Source organism: Panthera pardus, unplaced genomic scaffold (assembly GCF_024362965.1).
Source record: "Panthera pardus isolate Hobbes unplaced genomic scaffold, ASM2436296v1 HiC_scaffold_20, whole genome shotgun sequence".
Taxonomy (NCBI): domain Eukaryota; kingdom Metazoa; phylum Chordata; class Mammalia; order Carnivora; family Felidae; genus Panthera; species Panthera pardus.
The window spans coordinates 75,921,348-75,940,017 of NW_026526766.1; the positions used below are offsets into that span (position 1 = coordinate 75,921,348).

The 18,670-nt window shown below is 47.4% G+C and overlaps 2 protein-coding genes across 9 annotated transcripts in view; one reads left to right on the top strand and one right to left on the bottom strand.

Annotated features, from left to right (window-relative positions):
* ASTN2 (astrotactin 2) overlaps positions 1–18,670 on the bottom strand; it is an 874,248-nt gene that overhangs the window by 203,167 nt on the left and 652,411 nt on the right. The window lies entirely within an intron of this gene.
* On the top strand, positions 1,658–14,570 carry TRIM32 (tripartite motif containing 32). 5 transcript variants are annotated; one of them, XM_053908237.1, is made up of 2 exons: positions 1,658–1,678; positions 11,477–14,570. In XM_053908237.1, exon 2 carries the CDS (start codon positions 11,499–11,501, stop codon positions 13,515–13,517), a length of 2,019 nt encoding a protein of 672 aa, XP_053764212.1. In that variant the 5' UTR covers positions 1,658–1,678; positions 11,477–11,498; the 3' UTR covers positions 13,518–14,570. The 5 variants fall into 5 exon arrangements, with proteins under 5 accessions (XP_053764212.1, XP_053764209.1, XP_053764210.1 ...); XM_053908234.1 differs by lacking the exon at positions 1,658–1,678 and adding an exon at positions 1,962–2,038 and having other exon boundaries at positions 11,474–14,570; XM_053908235.1 differs by lacking the exon at positions 1,658–1,678 and adding an exon at positions 1,962–2,038.

Consider the following 18,670-nt stretch of genomic DNA (forward strand, 5'->3'; position numbering starts at 1 on the left):
TGTCATCTCTCCTTCTCTTTTGATTCTTATGAATAATCCTCAATAAAATAGAAAGCTAGCTCCCATAATAAAATGTGAGTAGTCTTTGTATGGTGGTTCAGAGCAGGTCCATGGGCCTAACTGGCCTCGGTTTGTATCTCAGTCCTGTCACTTCCTAGGAGGCTAAGGTAGGCAAGCAAGTTAGTCCCGCTGAGTCTCAGATGCCTCTCTGTAAGATGGACCTACTAATCTCTACTTGAATCATTGCTGTGGCAATTGTGATATGTGACCGTAACTACGAAGTGTTTGGTATACTGCTGATGTTCGAAAAATGGTCCCCTTTTACTCAACTGACTCCCTGAGTCATTCTGCAGCTTGAGTAAGTGTAGGTCAGACAGGAAATGCAGTTCCCTTAAAATCACATTTCTGAGTCTCACTCACTCAGCAACTCTTATGTGCTGGGCATTGTGCTAACAGATGCAAGCATTCCTCCTCCCTTGGCCCTGGAAGGTTCTGTTGCACCTGCTGGCTGGCTGCCAGTTTTGAGCAAAATCTGCCCCAGGGCCCTTCAGTCCCCAGCTGGGCTCCCTCTTCAGTCCACTCCTGACTCAACTTTTTCCTGGTCTGTCTGGTCAAAACCCTGGGTAGCTATGAACTGCAAATATATCCTTGAGGTCTAAATAGCTTCTGAACTCTATGTCAATCCAGGCATCCAGCCCCAGGTCTGCTCAAAGCATGTCGTAAGTATGCCAACTCAGTCTCCCTTTGCCCTCAATATTTGAAATGCTGGGCACTAGGGCTTCTGAGAGCAGCTGTCTAAAGATTGTAAGAGCTAATTATATTTTTAAAAAATACTCTTAATTAAGTGCAAACGATTATGTATTCATAATTTTGGTTAATCCTCATAGCAAAACGTATGTCCATTTAGAAATAAAGAAATGGGCCAAGAGGTTAAGCAAGATTATTAGGGTGGGTTCTCATCTAGTCTTGGGTCCCAATCTCTGTTTTATCCTTGTGAACACGTGGCCTTACTGTGTAACCATCTGGGTGTCAGTTGCTTATCTAACAGGGTGGTTATGAGAATTAAGGGACTACGCATGGGAAGTGCTTAGCTGCAGCCAGACACCAAGTGCTCAGAGGTGGTAGCTGAGTTCTTGTTTCCGTTGTATTATCATTGTGCAGGGTCATATACCTACGTGGTATTTCCAATTCAGGACCATGCAACCTCACCCCCTGTCCCTGCGCCTACACTGTACCACGTGGTCTGCTGCACCAGCAGGTACTGGACCTGGAACTGCCTCAGGGGCCACAGGTGCTCAGCAGCCGAAGGCCTGACTGGCTGTACTGTGGGCTTCCTGGAGGGCGCTTTGCGTTGCAGGGGCAGCAGGTGCAGAGCGCGGTCCCCTATATACCTCTGTTGCGGCCTCCCCACCGAGCAAGGCAAAGACTCCTCTCCCTTGAGCACTAGGTCCATCGCATGAACTAGAGTCTAGGCAGCCGCGTGTCCCAGGGAGAAACACGGAGCCCCAGAAACTTGCTCTGTAAGCGAGTCCAGCCTCCGCGCCCGCCCCCGGGGGAAGCTGTACTCTTCTCCTGGTCACTCCCTCACATGCGCTGGCCGCACTTCCGAGACGCCCTTCTGCCAGGAGCCCAGGCTCTGCTGAGGCCCGTTCCTGGACGTCACGGGTCAGCGAAGCGGGTAACGCACATATTGGAATCAGACACGAGTTCTGACTTAGCTCCGGACTCGCTGAGGGAACCTGGGCGGGCCGCTTTCATCTCAGTTTCCCTGTCCGCTCAAGGGGGGACACAAAGCGGACGCGCGCGTTCCTAGGTCCCCACGTTCCCAGCTGGGAGCTAGCTTCTACTCCGCCCCTGAGCTACGGACGCTCGGGTCCGTGTGACTACAAGCCCCAGCATGCCCCGGGGGCGGGGCGCAGTGACGGACAGACGGCTGTGCGAATTAGCGCCCGCCAAGGGGCTTGCGGCGGCGCGTGCGCAGAGGGCGGCGGGCGGGTGGGCTGGCGGCGGTGGACGCGTTGGAGCCGCGGGCGGTCAGGTAAGGGGCGGGAAGGAGGGTCCGGGACTGGGGACCGTGGCCTGAGTCGCGGGCCGTGGCTTAGCGGCGGGGCGGGGGGCCGCGCTGGCGTGCAGCGGCCGGCCCACGCCCGACTGGCAGGGTCTGGGGACCGGATCTGGGGGGCAGGACCAGGGTGGGGGTGGGGCTGCGAGGGACAGGCTCGGGAGGGATCCGAAGGCGCAGAGGAGCTCAGAGGAGATGCAGATCCGCTGGGAGGGGAGCGAGGGCCTCTCTCAGAATACCCGGTGCAGCATCTCGGGAGGCCTGAGGTAATGTGGGGGTCCTCGAGGAAAGGGGTGCAGCATCTGGGAGATGGGAGGGCATCTGAAGGCCCTGGAGGCATCGGGGGTGCAGAATTTCGGAAATAAAAAGGAACTGGGGGGCTCTGATGAGGTTTGGGGTGCTGCATCTCAGGAGGTTTGAGGCAGTCTGGGGTCACCATGCATTTGAGGGGCCAAAACCTGAGATCAGAGAGAGCAGGGCCTGGGGAGGAAGCGTTTTCCAGATGAGATCTGGGGAAAATTGAGGGCGTGAGTTCTTGGGGGAATCAGTGGGAGGCAGTGTCTTGTTAGCAAGGAGAGATCAAGCTGAGGTTTGAAGGCAGCACATGACATGGGGTGGATAAAAGGGGAAGGAACCAGGTTTGAGGCCGGCAGACTGCCTGATGGAATGCAGGAGTTGGGGGCTCAGATTGAGGCGGGGCACAGAAGTCTGGGGTGTGCAGTTGGGATGCTGTGCTGGGATGCAGGGCTGAAGGCTGCAGCGATTTGGAAACAGATGAAAGGATCTATGTCAGAGGCATTTGGGGCACATGAGTAAAGAATTGGTAAGGGCTGCGATACAGAGCCCAAAAGGCTGAATTGTCTGTTGTAAGACGGTTGGGATTTAGGGAGGGTTGAGGAGACAGGCTGGAGACATACTAACTGGGTTATAGAATGAAAGGGCTCTAAGGACCCTGAATAGGTTTATGGATTGGTGTCTCGGGCTGCTAAAGGAATTTTCCTGAAGTCTGCATGGGAGGCAAAGGGAGTACTATACTAGAGTCCCAAGGCCCCGGGGGGTAGTATGTGAGTGGACTTGAGTGTGTGGAGTTTAGCAGAGTTCAGGGGTTCAGCAGCGGAGTCAGAAATCTTCAGGGATCAGGACTCCTGAAGGAGCCTGACTCTCCACGGGAGGGGCAAAATCCCCCTCCCTCCCTAACCAGAGATTGCTTATCACAGGGCAACTATGGCACTGCCAGTAACTCTGAACCCAGCCTGGGCTGCTGCAAGGGGTAGGCTTGGGAGGAGACAGTGGTTAAAGGAGGCGGAAAGCAAGAAAGGAAACCGTTCAAGGTCATCTGCCTAAGTATTCCTTCCCCTGCCCCTCCGAGCTGTGATTGCAGATAGTATGGGAGACCTCCAGGGGATGAGTAGAACAAGACCTCAGGCATTACCGTCCTTATCATTTACATAAGTAGACTGAATTAATCCTGAATAAGGTCCACTACAGCTCCAAGAGGCAGTGACTCTGTGAGTGAGGTGTTTGGGCTGGAAAAGAATGACAGGAAGAGGGGAACACTGAGCATTTAGTCCTGCACCAGGTTCTAAAGAGAGGGTTCCTAATGAGACATGTGCAATACCTGGAAACGTTTTCGGCCCACACGGTTGGGGTACGGGGGACCACTGGCCTCCAGTAGGCAGACGCCAAGGAAACTGTTAAACATTGTACAGTGCACCGGTCAGCCCCCACAACAAAGAATTATCTGGCCCAAAAATGTCAGCAGTGCCAAAGCTGAGGACCTCTGCGCAGGAGTCAGATGTTCTGGATTCAAATCCTGGCTCTCTGTCTTCCCTCCTTTGTCATCTTGAATGAATTACTTAACCTCCCTGCGCTTGGCTCTTCATCTGTAAAATGGAATTGATCACAGGACGACATCATAGATGACCGTGAAGCTTCAGTGAGAGACACCAGAGTGCTTCGTGTCTGGTGCACAGCAAGCATGCAAAATTTAGTAATGTGTAATTTTTATATGTGCTTTCTTACTCAGTTTTCCTCACAGCACTAGTCAACAGGCCCTACCATATCCAGTTTTACACGTGAGGCAGCTAAGGCTTGGGAAGTGACTTGTTTAAGGTTCCATAACTAGGGTGGCAGAGCTAGGCTCATACTCAGATCTCTGTAGCCTGTAACCCTGCATATTCCCTCTTTCCTTGCTGGGGCCTGCTTAGTCTTACTGTCTCAGCCCCTTCCCCTCTAATGAAAGAACTGCCCATGAGTATTGCTGAATATCAAATTGCACTCGAAAGGGGACAAAACTATCTCAATTAGGTAGGGAGTAGCCCTGGACTTTGTTCTGGATTTGCTCTTAGACCAGGACCAGTGGGCAGATAAGGGGAGGAGCCTGAAGTTAGACGGGATGAGGTGCTAGGGACTGAAGGGTGAGGTGTGGAGGCCGCTGGCTTGAAAAAAACACTTCACAGCAGAGACTGAAGCCGAAGGCAGTCACGCTCTGGAAAGTAACTCCTGGTTCTAAATGATCTCTTGGGTTTCTTTCCCCTGGGACAGAGTAACAGCATTTGCTCTGTCAGCTCCAGGAGGACAAGCTATGGCACTGCTGAAGCCAGTTCAGGAACACAGTAGGACTGCATCAGAAGGCAAGAGATTTAGCTGGGATAGTCATACGCACCGCTATGGAAAACGTGATAGGAATTGAATCAGCCTGGGAATCAGAGGCTTCAAGTCCAAAATCCCTCCTCTGCTGCTAATTTACTAGGTGACCTTGGACAGACACTTCTTAGCAGCCTCAATCTATTAAAAATAAGAATAGCAACCATTTACTGTTTATTATGTGCATTGACTCAGTTAATCCTGCCAACATTGTAGATGTTATTCCATATTTTGTAGATGAGAAAACTAATAGGTTAAATGCTTTACCTAAGGCTTCATAGCACAGCGGGATGTGAGCCCAGGTCTGTCTGACTCCTAAGTTATATTATACTAGTTTCATTAGAATGGCTTCTCCAACATTTAAACCCTGTGCACCTGTGTCTGGAGAGTTTGGTAGTTAGGTTTACAAAGCCCTTTGGGTAGATCACTGTCCCTGCACACTGACATGCTGCCTCTGTGACAGTCCTTCCATTTTGTCCTTTTGGTATAACAATTTGATTTAAAAATCATTCCTAGGTGCCTTTACCAACCTCTCAGCCAAACTGCCTAGAGCCAGTGGTAGCCTCATCAGCTAGGGAACCGTAACGGATGTTTTGAGTTGATGTGGTTTTATGACTGGGAGTTAACACACCTGGATTTGAATCTCAGTTCTACTACCTACCAGCTTTGAGACTCTGTGTCCTTATTTATGAAGAGGAATAACAAACATGTATTTCACAGTGATTACGAGAATAGGAGATGATGTATAAAAGATGCCTGACATCCAATAAATGGTAGTTTTATAAGAGCACTTCTAAGAGGAAGGCATTGCTAGAACGGAACTGAGGGTTGCTTTGCCAAATTTCAGTGACCCTAAGCAGCCCCTGCCAGTCTCCCCCCAACTCCCATCCCCTCCTCTACCTTTCCCAGGATCTGCTTCCTGATCCTTTCATCAAAAGCTCACGGTTAAGTGAACATGTGTTGTATGTAGATAAAGCAACTGGAAGAGGGGTAGGTGAGTCGAGATGAGTTGGAGGTCCTCTGAGAAAGGACTGTTGGTTTTTCCCATATTCAAGATTCTTTGTCACATTGGCAGCATTGGTATTAACCCAAACGTTTGTGGAAGATATAAGGGAATCTTTCCAGGGCCTGCTGTTTTAGAAGAGGAAGAAAAGTGTCTTTCCAGCAAACTCTATTATTGGTTTAACCTATTCTTGACATACTTTAGCTGAGGTTCCCTTTTCTACAAACATTTTCTTCTGAGTTGTTTTGTATGTCTCAGACTGGTACAGCTTTGGGGGGAAGTCATGCTTGTGTTTCCCTATAAGCTCCTACTTGTTGAGTTTCTCTTAGCTGTTGGCAGGTACCTTAAACGCCCTGTGTAAATAAACTTCAGACCCTCTTCCACACAAGATTAGGCAGGTGTCACGAGAGGACCTCCCTGACTTTGTTAAAATCGCTCCTGTTAGCACCTCCCAGAGAGCGACCATTGGGGGCCCGGAGATGGTTGTGTACTTGGTCAGCATTCCATTCAAACACAAGAGGAATACATACAGTTTAGAAAGGAAATGTGATAAGCCTTGCAAAACCACCCCCCTGCCAAACCAGAGGAGGGTGGCAGTGGAAGATGAACTTTTATGCTTTGTGAAAGGAAACGTAGTACTATTTTACATGTTTTCTGGTTTTTAGGTAAGTCGCTCTATTCATGTTTGGGTTTGTTCAAAATTATATCCCTAGTGTTTTTATGGGGCTAGACTCAGTGTGTGCTCAAGTAAAGATTTGTTTAATTAATTGCTTGAAGTTCTTCAGTTCTGCTGACGGCCTAAGCCCCCAAGGAGGTGACACATGTACGGCCTTTGGGCATCTCTAATCTTTTGATTCAGAGATCAGGTAAAAACTCTTTGGTGAAGGCTCAGAACTTTTACTTTTGAAACTTGAATATTTGGTATCTTCATACAGTATGCCTGTTGTAAAGTGCGTATTCTTTTCTTCTCATTGGCTGAGTAGTGGCTGCCCCTGCACTCTTATAAATACTGCACAGTTAATTGTATGCTTCCCTTGGTGCTATACTAAGTGTGTTATTCACATAATCCCATTTAATCTTTACAATAACCTTGTGAGGAAGCTACTGTTGTAAATCCCGTTTTCTTAGATAAACCAAGAACTAGAGAGGTTACTTAACTTGTCCAAGTCTCCACAGTGAGCAGTAGGGCCAGGATTGAAATCCAGAAAGCCTGATTCCTGAGCCCTCTTTCTTAGTCTGCATAATACTGGTCACCTCCAGTTCCTGTCTTTTAGTCCTCGTTCTGCCATATGATTAGCAAGTTCTCGATTTCTCTCTCCTGATCTCCGTTTACTCATCTATTTTACTCTTTGAGATCACTACTAATTCTAGCATTCCATGTTTAGTCCCGAGTAGAAGAAGCCTATTTTCTGGGCAAAAGAAGTTGTGAATTCATGTGGCAGTCAGTTTCTAGCATGAATACCTAGTGTCCTCAATCAAATTCTTTCAAAGCTGGCCAGTCTCTTTATTAATCTTCACGTGCTTTTATATGTCATGAAAAGAAAGACGTGTCACCCTTTGAAAATGTAGTTTATAAACTGAATGCTTGGTTTATACCAGTACAAGCTGTTGTTATTGTTAATACCATTGCTGGTTGTTACTAAAACTATGATAGATAGCAATTTTTCATTTCATACCTGCCGGTTTCCAGACTAGGCACTTCACATGCATTATCCTTAATTTCTTATTTTTTGTAAAGTAAGAAAACAAATTTGGTGAGGTTAAATAACTCACCTATTGTCCCACACCTTGAAAATGACAGTGCTGATTTGACCCCAGTTCTGTCTGACTTCAGGGTTCATGGGTTTCTGTTTGCTTTTTTGTTTTTTCCTGCTATCCTGGTTGTTTAAATCATGGACTGGGGAAAGCCTGGTGGTGCCAGAAACGGCTGGATTAGGCTAGGGTAGGACTGTAGAATTTTCCTGAGTCTTAAGGCAGCTGAAGCAAACACAGCTGAAGGGGTAGATTCTCACCTGAAGAGCTGGCCTGGTATCAGTAGGCAATGTGCAGTATTAATCATGAGATCAGAACAGTGATGGGAGAGTGCATGGGCTGAGGTGAGCAGTCAAGAGTTGAGAGTACAAAGACACAACAGGAAACATATTCAAGGTATCATGAAGTCAGACAACACTATTATAAAGAACGTGTTGGGGGTTCGTTCTGATTGGTTTTAGATTTTATAGCTCGCAGAAAATGGGCAGCTAACTTAGAGACTTGGGATGGTTAGACAGTTCCTGTCACCCATCTGGCCCTTTCATGGAAACTGAGTTTGAATTAACTTTCCATCTGAATCACTGTCAGTATTAACAGTAATGGTTAGATACACGCTTCTGGAGGAGAGGGAACGTATCTGCTTGTCACACAGAGCTCTGTGTCGGGCTAGGATCCTACTGAAGGCACTGTTCCCAGCTCCTAGAGATGGGAGACATAGTTTAGGCTTTTTCCAAGTCTGAGGTATATCCCTGATGCTTTAGTGATGGCAGCTCCAGCTTTCCTGGCAAAGCATGCCAGCATTAGAGTAGGAATCCTTGACATTCTCCTCTGCCTCAGAGAGCCTAGTGAAGCTGCAGGCAGCTGAGGTATTTTAGGATATGGATGTGGGCATAGTAAATTCATTTTTCAAAGTGGATGGCTTAGACAGGGCGGTAAGAAGCTTTTTAATTGAAGGAGGTGGTACGACATTCCAGAAAGCTGGGGAAAGAATTTGCTAGTATTTTTACAGGTTGGCAGGTTTGTTTAATTAGCTGATCTGCAGTGCCAGCTTTGGGAAGAACAGATGTCCCTTGCATTGTAAGGTGACATGCTCTTGATCTAAACACCAAATGTTGCCCTCAGTCTGTTGTCCCAGATGATGGAAGAAGGGACCGAAGCTATTGGTTTAGAACTAAGGTTTGCATGGATTCTGAGTTGAGGTTTCTATCAGCATTTCTCAACTACTGTGCCCAGACCCATGGCATTTAAGAAGTCAGTATTAAGTTTCAGATATTCACTTGAGACCTTATAGGTTCATGATACGTGATAATGTGTCATTTTGTTGAGACGTGGATTTGAATTATAATGGTTTGCCAGGCTGCTGTGTGAGAGTGGGTCACCCAGATAATAAATCAATATAGCCCATTTTATAGAAGCTGAATACCGTAACAATAGTATTGTTCTTTCTTATTTGTGGAGAAAAGGATATGCTATAAGACAGCGTTTCCCAGAGTATGGTCTGGAGAACACTTGTTAACAAGTGTTATTACACCAGTGGCGGGGGGCGGGGGGGGGAAGCTTGAAGTAATTCTGGGTTAAGCAAAGTTAAAGGTTATCTGTACTGCATGGTTTCACCACGTGTGGGCTTTGTGACCCTGAGCCAGTGTTTCTGAGCCAGTGTTTCCTCATGGCAAAATGAGATAATAAAAACAGCACCTACTTTATAGGGGCATGAGGCAGATTAAATGAGATTAAGTATATGAAGCATCTAGTGTGGCATCCAGCACATAGAAGGTACTAGATGTATATTGGTTTCCCTTCCAGTAGAAGGGAAGTGGGATTTCAGAGAGGTTGGATTGCTTTTGGATACTGTGTGTGTCTGCTGTTGAGTACTTGTCAGATCGCGATGCAAAGCTAAATACGGGGAATTCTGTAATACGCATCTAGTACGCATCTCCGCATAGACGCCCTTTCTTCTGTATGCGTGGAGAAAGTTGATGGCATTTGCAGAGCTCTTCTCAGCTTGCTGCATTGTTCTTAAAACCCAGCTAACTTGCCCTCCTCTTCTCCTTGATGGCTGAGGATCTGCATTTCAGGACAGCACAGATGTGGCTGTAGAATTTGCATTTAAGAAGGGCTGCAATTTACCCACATGCCTCACCTTGCCAGATCTGTTCATTCTAATTTGGGGTATAAATACACAATGACGGAAGTCTCAGAGCACTGAGATCTCTGTTCTATTTCATGAGCATATGTGGATCAAGGTGGGTGGGAGTATTTATGGCGTGTACTTAGAGAAGCAGGGGGTGTTCCAGGCCAAAAATAAATGGTCTTGATAAGGCACTACTGGTTTTTAAATCACTGGGCTTGAGTCTTTGGTTATCTTAGCTCCACCACTTTCCTACTTCAATCTACTCATTTTAGTGATTGTACTTCTGGAATATTGCTCCCATGCATCTTCCTTCCATTTCCACCCCTTGCTGTCTAGTTCAGGCTCCCTATTACCTCCCCCAGGCGGTTTTGCAGCAGCTTCCAGACTAGGTTCTCCGCCTTTTCACCTACTCCATTCAAGCTCTGATCCTATCAGTTCTCTGCTTCAAAACATGCATTGCTTCACCATGCCCGTCAAAATGAAATCCAAAGGTCTCATTTCGGCTCTGAAGACTTCTTATAATTATTCTCATAATCACGCCAGTTACTTTAATCTACCTACATTCTCCCCACAGTTTTAACCTTAAGGATGAGAGAAAATAGAACTAAAATTTATCTAAGACTTTTTTGGTGCTAAGCCAAAACTTAGCATTTCATACACTGCCTATATCATCTCATGTAATCCTCGCGTTGACCTTGTGAAGGCGGTATTATTTCATTGTACAAATGAGGAAACAAATGTATACAGGCAACAGGTTCTCCTAATACCCTGAAGTTCTTGCTTTTCCCCTTGCCTTCTAACCTTTGTTAAGACTGCCCTTTGTCTGGTACTCCCTTTCTCCCATCTCTACGTATCTGTGCACCCTTCCAGAGCCCTATCCAGTGCCATCCCCAGCCCCTACTGAAAATTCTATTTGCCTTCAAATTAGAGTAGATGCCTCATAGCCTCCATCTAACTGAGTTTGTTACTGCTTTCTGCCTTGGCTATTATTTGCCTATATGTCTTGTCCCCTTTCCTAAAGTTTGAGATCTGAAGGGCAGGATTTCTATCCTGAAAACCTAGTATAGTACAGCACGTGGTACCTAGTCCTAGTTGGGTGGACTGGTGAGTAGATAGGGGAATAGATGCATGAAAAATACATGTATTTCCCGACCTAATGTTTTACGGATCACTTGAATTTTCTGTTTCCCTGTATGCTTCCCAGGACCCCGAATGTGACATGGTGAACTCTATATAACATAATAAAACAGGCTCCATGATTTTGGTCACATAGTTTTCTTTGCCTAAAATGCCTTTATCCCACAAGGCCTTGTTTCTTTCCAGACCTGTCACAGAAGTGACACTGTTTCTGGGAAGCCCTTCCCAGTTCCTCTGGGAACTGTTACTCCGTCCACCGTGCACCCACAGAACTTTGTGTGTAGTCCTTTCCTATAATTTTCTTAGGCTTTTCCCCTAATATAAATGGAGTTGTAGATGTCAGTAATCACTAACATTAATCAGGCATGATGCTGGTCACGGGCTGTGCTAAGTGCGTCGTAGTCCTCATGTTGCTTAACCCTTCCAAAACTCATATAAAGTAGATACTGTTATGACTTCAATTTTATAGATGGGTGATGGGGAAACCGAGCTTTGGGAAGTTTAGGCCACCTCCTTAAGGTCACACAACTAAGTATCAGAGACTCGAGAACCTGAATTCTCACCTACTATGCAGTGCTGCATCTGTTCCGTTTCCCTGTGTATCACGGTCACCTAACAGACTTCAACAAGTATTTGTTAAACACGTCAGTGGCTGGATGAGAGATGGTAGCTGTTCTCTGGATGTTTCTTGAGAGAATTAGTTCATGCAGGCAGTGCAGTAATGGCTTCTTATTCTTATTAGCAGGCTTTGACCCTCTGGAGCATGAATGCCAAGCTGTTCGGTCCTGGGCTGTGTTAGCAGGCCCCTCAGAGGAAGTGCGATGGCCGCAGCAGCGGCTGCGTCTCACCTGAACCTGGATGCCCTCCGGGAAGTGCTGGAATGCCCCATCTGCATGGAGTCCTTCACAGAGGAGCAGCTGCGGCCCAAGCTCCTGCACTGTGGCCACACCATCTGCCGCCAGTGCCTGGAGAAGCTCCTGGCCAGTAGCATCAACGGTGTGCGCTGCCCCTTCTGCAGCAAGATTACCCGCATCACCAGCCTCACCCAGCTGACGGACAACCTGACCGTGCTGAAGATCATTGACACGGCGGGGCTCAGTGAGGCCGTGGGGCTGCTCATGTGCCGGTCCTGTGGGCGGCGGCTGCCCCGGCAGTTCTGCAGGAGCTGCGGCCTGGTGTTGTGTGAGCCCTGCCGGGAGGCTGACCACCAGCCCCCTGGCCACTGTACGCTCCCCGTCAAAGAGGCGGCCGAGGAGCGGCGCCACGACTTCGGAGAGAAGCTGGCCCGTCTGCGGGAGCTCATGGGGGAGCTGCAGCGGCGGAAGGTAGCCTTGGAAGGGGTCTCCAAGGACCTCCAGGCCAGGTATAAAGCAGTGCTCCAGGAGTACGGGCACGAGGAGCGCAGGGTCCAGGAAGAGCTGGCCCGCTCTCGGAAGTTCTTCACGGGCTCTCTCGCCGAGGTGGAGAAGTCCAACAGTCAGGTGGTGGAGGAGCAGAGTTACCTGCTTAACATTGCCGAGGTGCAGGCCGTGTCTCGCTGTGACTACTTCCTGGCCAAGATCAAGCAGGCGGATGTCGCGCTCCTGGAGGAGACCGCGGACGAGGAGGAGCCGGAGCTCACGGCCAGCCTGCCCCGTGAGCTTACCCTACAGGACGTGGAGCTGCTTAAGGTGGGCCACGTCGGCCCCCTCCAAATCGGGCAGGCTGTTAAGAAGCCCCGGACCGTCAACATGGAAGACTCCTGGGCCATGGAGGCGGCAGCCTCTGCCGCCTCCACCTCTGTTACGTTCAGAGAGATGGACGTGAGCCCCGAGGAAGTGGTTGCCAGCCCGAGGGCCTCGCCTGCGAAGCAGCGGGGCTCCGAGCCAGCCGCCAACATCCAGCAGTGCCTCTTCCTCAAGAAGATGGGGGCCAAAGGCAGCACGCCAGGCATGTTCAACCTCCCGGTGAGTCTCTACGTGACCGGTCAGGGCGAGGTGCTGGTTGCCGACCGAGGCAACTACCGAATCCAAGTGTTCACTCGCAAAGGCTTTTTGAAGGAGATCCGCCGCAGCCCCAGTGGCATTGACAGCTTTGTGCTGAGCTTCCTTGGGGCTGATCTGCCCAACCTCACGCCTCTCTCAGTGGCCATGAACTGCCAGGGGCTGATTGGTGTGACTGACAGCTATGACAACTCCCTCAAGGTATACACCTTGGATGGCCACTGCGTGGCCTGTCACCGGAGCCAGCTGAGCAAACCCTGGGGCATCACAGCCCTTCCATCTGGCCAGTTCGTGGTAACTGATGTGGAAGGTGGAAAGCTCTGGTGCTTCACTGTTGACCGGGGGGCAGGGGTGGTCAAATACAGCTGCCTCTGTAGTGCCGTGCGGCCCAAGTTTGTCACCTGCGACGCCGAGGGCACCGTCTACTTCACGCAGGGCTTGGGCCTCAATCTGGAGAATCGGCAGAACGAGCACCACCTGGAGGGCGGCTTCTCCATTGGCTCTGTGGGCCCCGATGGGCAGCTGGGTCGCCAGATTAGCCACTTTTTCTCAGAGAATGAGGATTTCCGCTGCATTGCCGGCATGTGTGTGGATGCTCGTGGCGATCTCATTGTGGCCGATAGCAGTCGAAAGGAAATTCTCCACTTTCCCAAGGGCGGGGGCTACAGTGTGCTCATTCGAGAGGGGCTCACGTGTCCAGTGGGCATCGCCCTCACTCCTAAAGGGCAGCTGTTGGTCTTGGACTGTTGGGATCACTGCATCAAGATCTATAGCTACCATCTGAGAAGATACTCCACCCCTTAGGGGATAAGAGAGAACAGGTTCTTCTCCCAGCCAGCTCCCTACCCAACCCCCACCCCCACCCCCACCCTTATTCCTGGGTTATTGGTGGTATTGTAGAGTGCGCTTGGCCTAGGTCTTCATTCCCGCTGGCTACTCTTAGAATTTTAGAAGCTCTGTCTTTTAGTAGTTCTTTTGTTTCTGTTTCTGTTTGTTTCTTTCTGCATTATTTTCTTCCTAAATTTAGAGCTTTAACATGCATTGCCCCAAATAAGACATATGATATGGGGTTAACTGAAGTTTGATTAGAATTTAGGCACTTCTGAGGCTTCAGTAGAGAGCCTCCTGCCCCTGTATTTGAAATTTGCCCTTATACTGAGTCCTTGTTGATTTCCCTCTTTTGGCCTCGTTAACCCCGGTCCCATATTTCCCTCCTATTATAATGTGTTTCATCTGTGATACTTTCTCTTCAGCTCTGCTGCATTTAGTGTGCATGCTCCATCTTTCGTTTCAGACATCGCAGCCCTGGGGCATGATGTCTCAGGTCTCTTCACCTTTACCAGAGTGAAAGCTCACTCATTTAGTGCCACCAAGAGACATACACAGTCCCTTTGGACCTCTCGGCTCTGGAGGTTTTGTGCCATCTTGGATTGGTCTCTAATTGCAGATGTGACAGAGGATGGATTGACCCTAGTTGGTTGGTATGGAAGACTTCAGCCTGGAAATTGCTTGCCTTTTATAGGAGCATATAGACTGGAATTATTTCAAAGCACAGAAAGATGGGAATAAACAAACACAAATGCTAATATAGTCAGTAAACACTCTTGGAGAGTCTCTAGAGTTCATCATTTTTCATATTACCTCTCTCCACTGACCTGTGCTAAGAGTTGTCTGCAGAATTGTATAACACAGGCCAGGGCCAGCAGAGTGGAGATGTGGGCACATCACATTTTCATTACTAAGACAAAACTGTTGGGTCTTTATTCTGTATTTTCCTCAAGTGACGGCACAATATTTGGTTTTGAGATTTATTTCCATTCCTCTATCAGAATTAAATAATTGATAACTGTTTCTTCATCGCTGGTGTTCATGTCTTTTAATTAAATATGGGATTTGGGAGATGGAGAGAGAGAAGTTGTACCACGCCGCTTTGCTTCCATATCGGACACTGCATTCTTTGAGAGCGTTAGGATCTACCCCAGCCCAAAATCAGCCTAAGGCACCATTATGTAAAAATGATCCAAATCTTACTCTCACCCACAGGTATACAGAATCAGCCCCCAAGGTTGATAGAGTCACCAGCGCTCTGTTAGGAAATGAGCCTCTACCATTTGCGTTATCCTTATAATTACAGTTCAAAAACGGAAGAAGTCTTGTCTTTAAAAAGACCAAAACTGGATAAGGGAAATCGTGACAAGGCTTCTCAGGCTTTGTTTTTGCTAAGCAGCATGTTTTGCTCGTAGATGCAGGGCCAAAGAGCTATCACCCTGCTTTTCAAAGAAACAAAATTTGCTGAGCTGGGCTACTCAAAATTGTTTTTTGTTGTTTTTTTTTTTTGTTTTTGTTTGTGTTTGTTGTTTGGTGGTAGCGTTGCTTTTTTGGCTTCTGTTGTAATAGCTGCCAAAGAATAGGAAAGGAAATAATTGGTAGGATGTTGAATTAGTTCTTGTGCTTTTCACCTGGAGAAAGCCCCGTGTTCTGATTATGAAATTGCATCCAATTTCCAAAGATCGTAGAATTGAAAAGAAACTGATCCAATTAAAAGTGCATCACAAATGGCTCCAGTAGTTATCAGAGCCACTTTCTCTGTGATAGCACCTGGCAGTAGGAGGTCTGTCTTTGCTGTCAGTGGGGGGCTTGCTGAGGCAATAACAGTGGTCGAGGCCTCTGGCACAGGGTCTGCAGCACAGAAACGTACATTGTGGGCTGGCTTGACGTAAATGGGCCAGAAACCCTGTAGCTGCCGATGCTTTTGGAGGCAAGTGCTATCACCAGTGCTGTTCAGCACTTAGGGCTTCCCGTTGCTGAACTACGCTCATGCCGTGGTCCTCAAGTACGGCAGGCACCTGCTGACTCCGAATGGGTGGGAAATGGACGCCTCCTGAAGAGTTTTTTCTTTGATGTGAATATTTCAGGCTGTGCTTAGTCCAATCAATTTTCAATTACCTACCGTGTTGACTCAATCACATACGTAGTCCATCCCCAGGACACCGTTTTCCTCAGTTATAGCAGTTTCTGTTTGTTGTTTGTTTTTTGTTTTTAAGCAACAGTGCCCTTAGTTGAGTAGCCTCACATGCAAGTCAATCATGTCAAGTAGATCACCCCTGCTCTGGGTGAAGCAGGTTTGTGGGCCTGGAGAAGAGCTTTATGTATCCCCTCATCTAACCTCCTGTTTATTCTTAACAAAACTTGCAAATCTACAGAACACTTTCTGAAAACCATTGCTAACCTTCCATGTGGCCATGGACAAGCCATTTCACCTTTCCCCTTCTGGAAAATGATGGAAATGATTCTTCACAGGAAGGGTGTAAAATACGAGACAATGGATGCAAAACTACTTGGATGTAGTCAACAGGTGACAGCTGTTCCTGTCTTCCCTGAGTGGCATGAGGTGGTCCAACCACTCCAAACTATACTTTCCCTCTTTCCTATTTTATGGGTTCCTAATTGCCAGCCACAACTTTTAATGCCACAACTCAGGCATTTCCTCTCCTGGTCACCTGTTCCTTTCTATCATCACTCTCCCTATTTCATGTGTCTACTATTGTATAAATTGCTGTGAGCACATAGCATGGTCCCTAACACAAAATATATCCTCAGTTATTTAATTGGCTGCTGTTTACTTGCTAATGATGATAGGTCTCCAGTAACCTTCGTCTTCTTAACGTAGTAGCCCCCTCACGTTGGACAAAACGGTATTCTTAGGCAACAGATTACTTACAGGTTAGTTAAGTCCGTGCCTCCCTTTATCATTCTGAGTAATCAACTTAGAAATTAAGGTTTTAGAGCAATGATTCATTCAGTATTTCTTGAGTACCTACTGTGGGCCAGGCACTATGGGAAGTGTTCAGAAAAGAAAAAAAATTAATAAATGATATTCATGTGTCTACTCTTTCAGAAATTGTTTCAGTCTTTTCCTAAGATACTTGAAATCTAATGTTACATTGCTGTGGACTTCCTGAGAGGCCAGGGATAGGCACTGCCTGAATGATTTTAAGGGTCAATCCCAATGTACACTCCAGCCAGAGACAGTCCACAGAGGGACACTCCATTATTCCAGTCAGTAAGATAAACTTGGCTGGAGTCCTACAGTGTTCCTGTGGGTAAGGCAAGTAATGCTTAAGTAGTTGTACTTTTAATCTAGTGCTAATTAATGGCCTCTTAAAAGTAAAGTGTTACCCAGCTCTGTCGCAGGGAAGTAGAAGGCAGAGCTTGGTATGAAACTGGGGGCTCTGTCTTGCACCTGACTAGGCTGCTGATTTGTACTCAGGACGTACAGCCCCTCGAGGGATCTCAAAAACAAATTACAGATATGAAATAGCAGATGCCTGGATGAATTTTACAAGCAGGGCAGTGGTGAGGTACAAAGCTGCTTAGCAAAATACATACTTACACTCCAGACCTATGGCTATATCTTGTCAATATCATTAATATTCATGCTCTCCTGGCTAAGTCCAAAGTTAGTGAGGCAGCTCTGGGACTGCCAATGTATTCTAGTGGGAAAGTCACTGGACTTCGTCTAGGTCTGAATCACAGCTCTGCCCTTGACCTACTCAGGTGGCCTCGGGTAATCAACACACCTCTCCAACAGTTTCCCAGTCTGTAAAGAGGTTAGACTAGATCGTTGGTAAAATTCCTTTTAGCTCTACGATTTTAATTACTCTTTAACCAACTAGAATTGTTGCATTTTGCCTCACTTTTTGCCTAATTCTTGCTATAACTGTGTTTAATACATTAGAGTGGTAGAAAGAACCTCCACTTTGTAATCATCAGCTCCACTTTGGTCCAAGTCCTTACTCTGCCCCAACTACTGGAACTTACTAGGCTCTTGTCACTCTGCTGAACTATTGTTTCTTCATCTGGTGGAAGGCAAAGACAGTTTACGTTTTACAGCACTTTTGTGAGAATTAAAAGATACAAATGGGATGGCATACGTAGAAGTACCTAATTCAGAAAGTGTGAGGTACTCAGGGAACGTGACTTCCTGTCGTGCTGCACTGATGTGAAATTTTCAAGTTAACGTCGGGAAACTGCAGACCTGTGTTGGTGTTGCGGGTGGCACTGCTCAGCTTCTGAAGGAAAAGCCTACTGGAGGGAGAGAGGGAATCCTGGAGAGGTGGAGGCAAACACTCATAGTACTGTACCTCCCAAGGGAAGCTAAATGTAAAGCTTAAAGGCTAATTATTTGATGAAAGTAGTCAGGATGTCATCTTGACTGTTTTTGAGAGGTTAAATGGAGTCACGATTTTTATATACAGACATATATATGTATGTATTGTGTGCATGTGTGTGTATTTATTTCAAGACAGAAATATGCGTGTTTAGCTATTCTGCTAGATGGCTAGCATAAAAGGATTTTTCCTCTGGGTCATTATTCATGAACTCAAGTAATTACAAAAATTAACATAAGCCATTAGAGTGCAATTGCTGGCTGCATCTTGGGCTCTCCTGGAAACAAAGGCTGGTTCTCACGGACACTGAACCTGTGGCCCTCCATCCCTTGCTGCCCATTAGGCCTTGGGTTGGGGAAGCAGCACTCTGAAAGTTCAGCACAGCCACGAGACCCCCCTGCTATAGCACAGAGCCAAACGTAGGCCCTTGGCATACCCCGTCTGTAGGACAGGGTCCCCCCTCCATCCTTGGTCCTTGGCTGGATACCATGGTGCTGGAGAAGGTCACCTCTTTTCCAAGACCCCTTGGCTATCTGAGGAGTCCCCTAGGATCAACCCAGTAACTTTATAGATGGCATCACCAACCATCATATATGATCGAATTTGCTGGAAAGCTGCTGCTTTTCAGTCCTTCACTGGGATGTTCCTGATAACGAGACAGGACCCAAGAGGCAACACAACTGGCCAAACTTCATGCAGTCCTCTTTTCACTGGACGCCCTGGCCAACAGTCCAACCCATCTCTACATTCCTCTGTACTCTTGGGCCATTGCCAAAGATGTGTTCA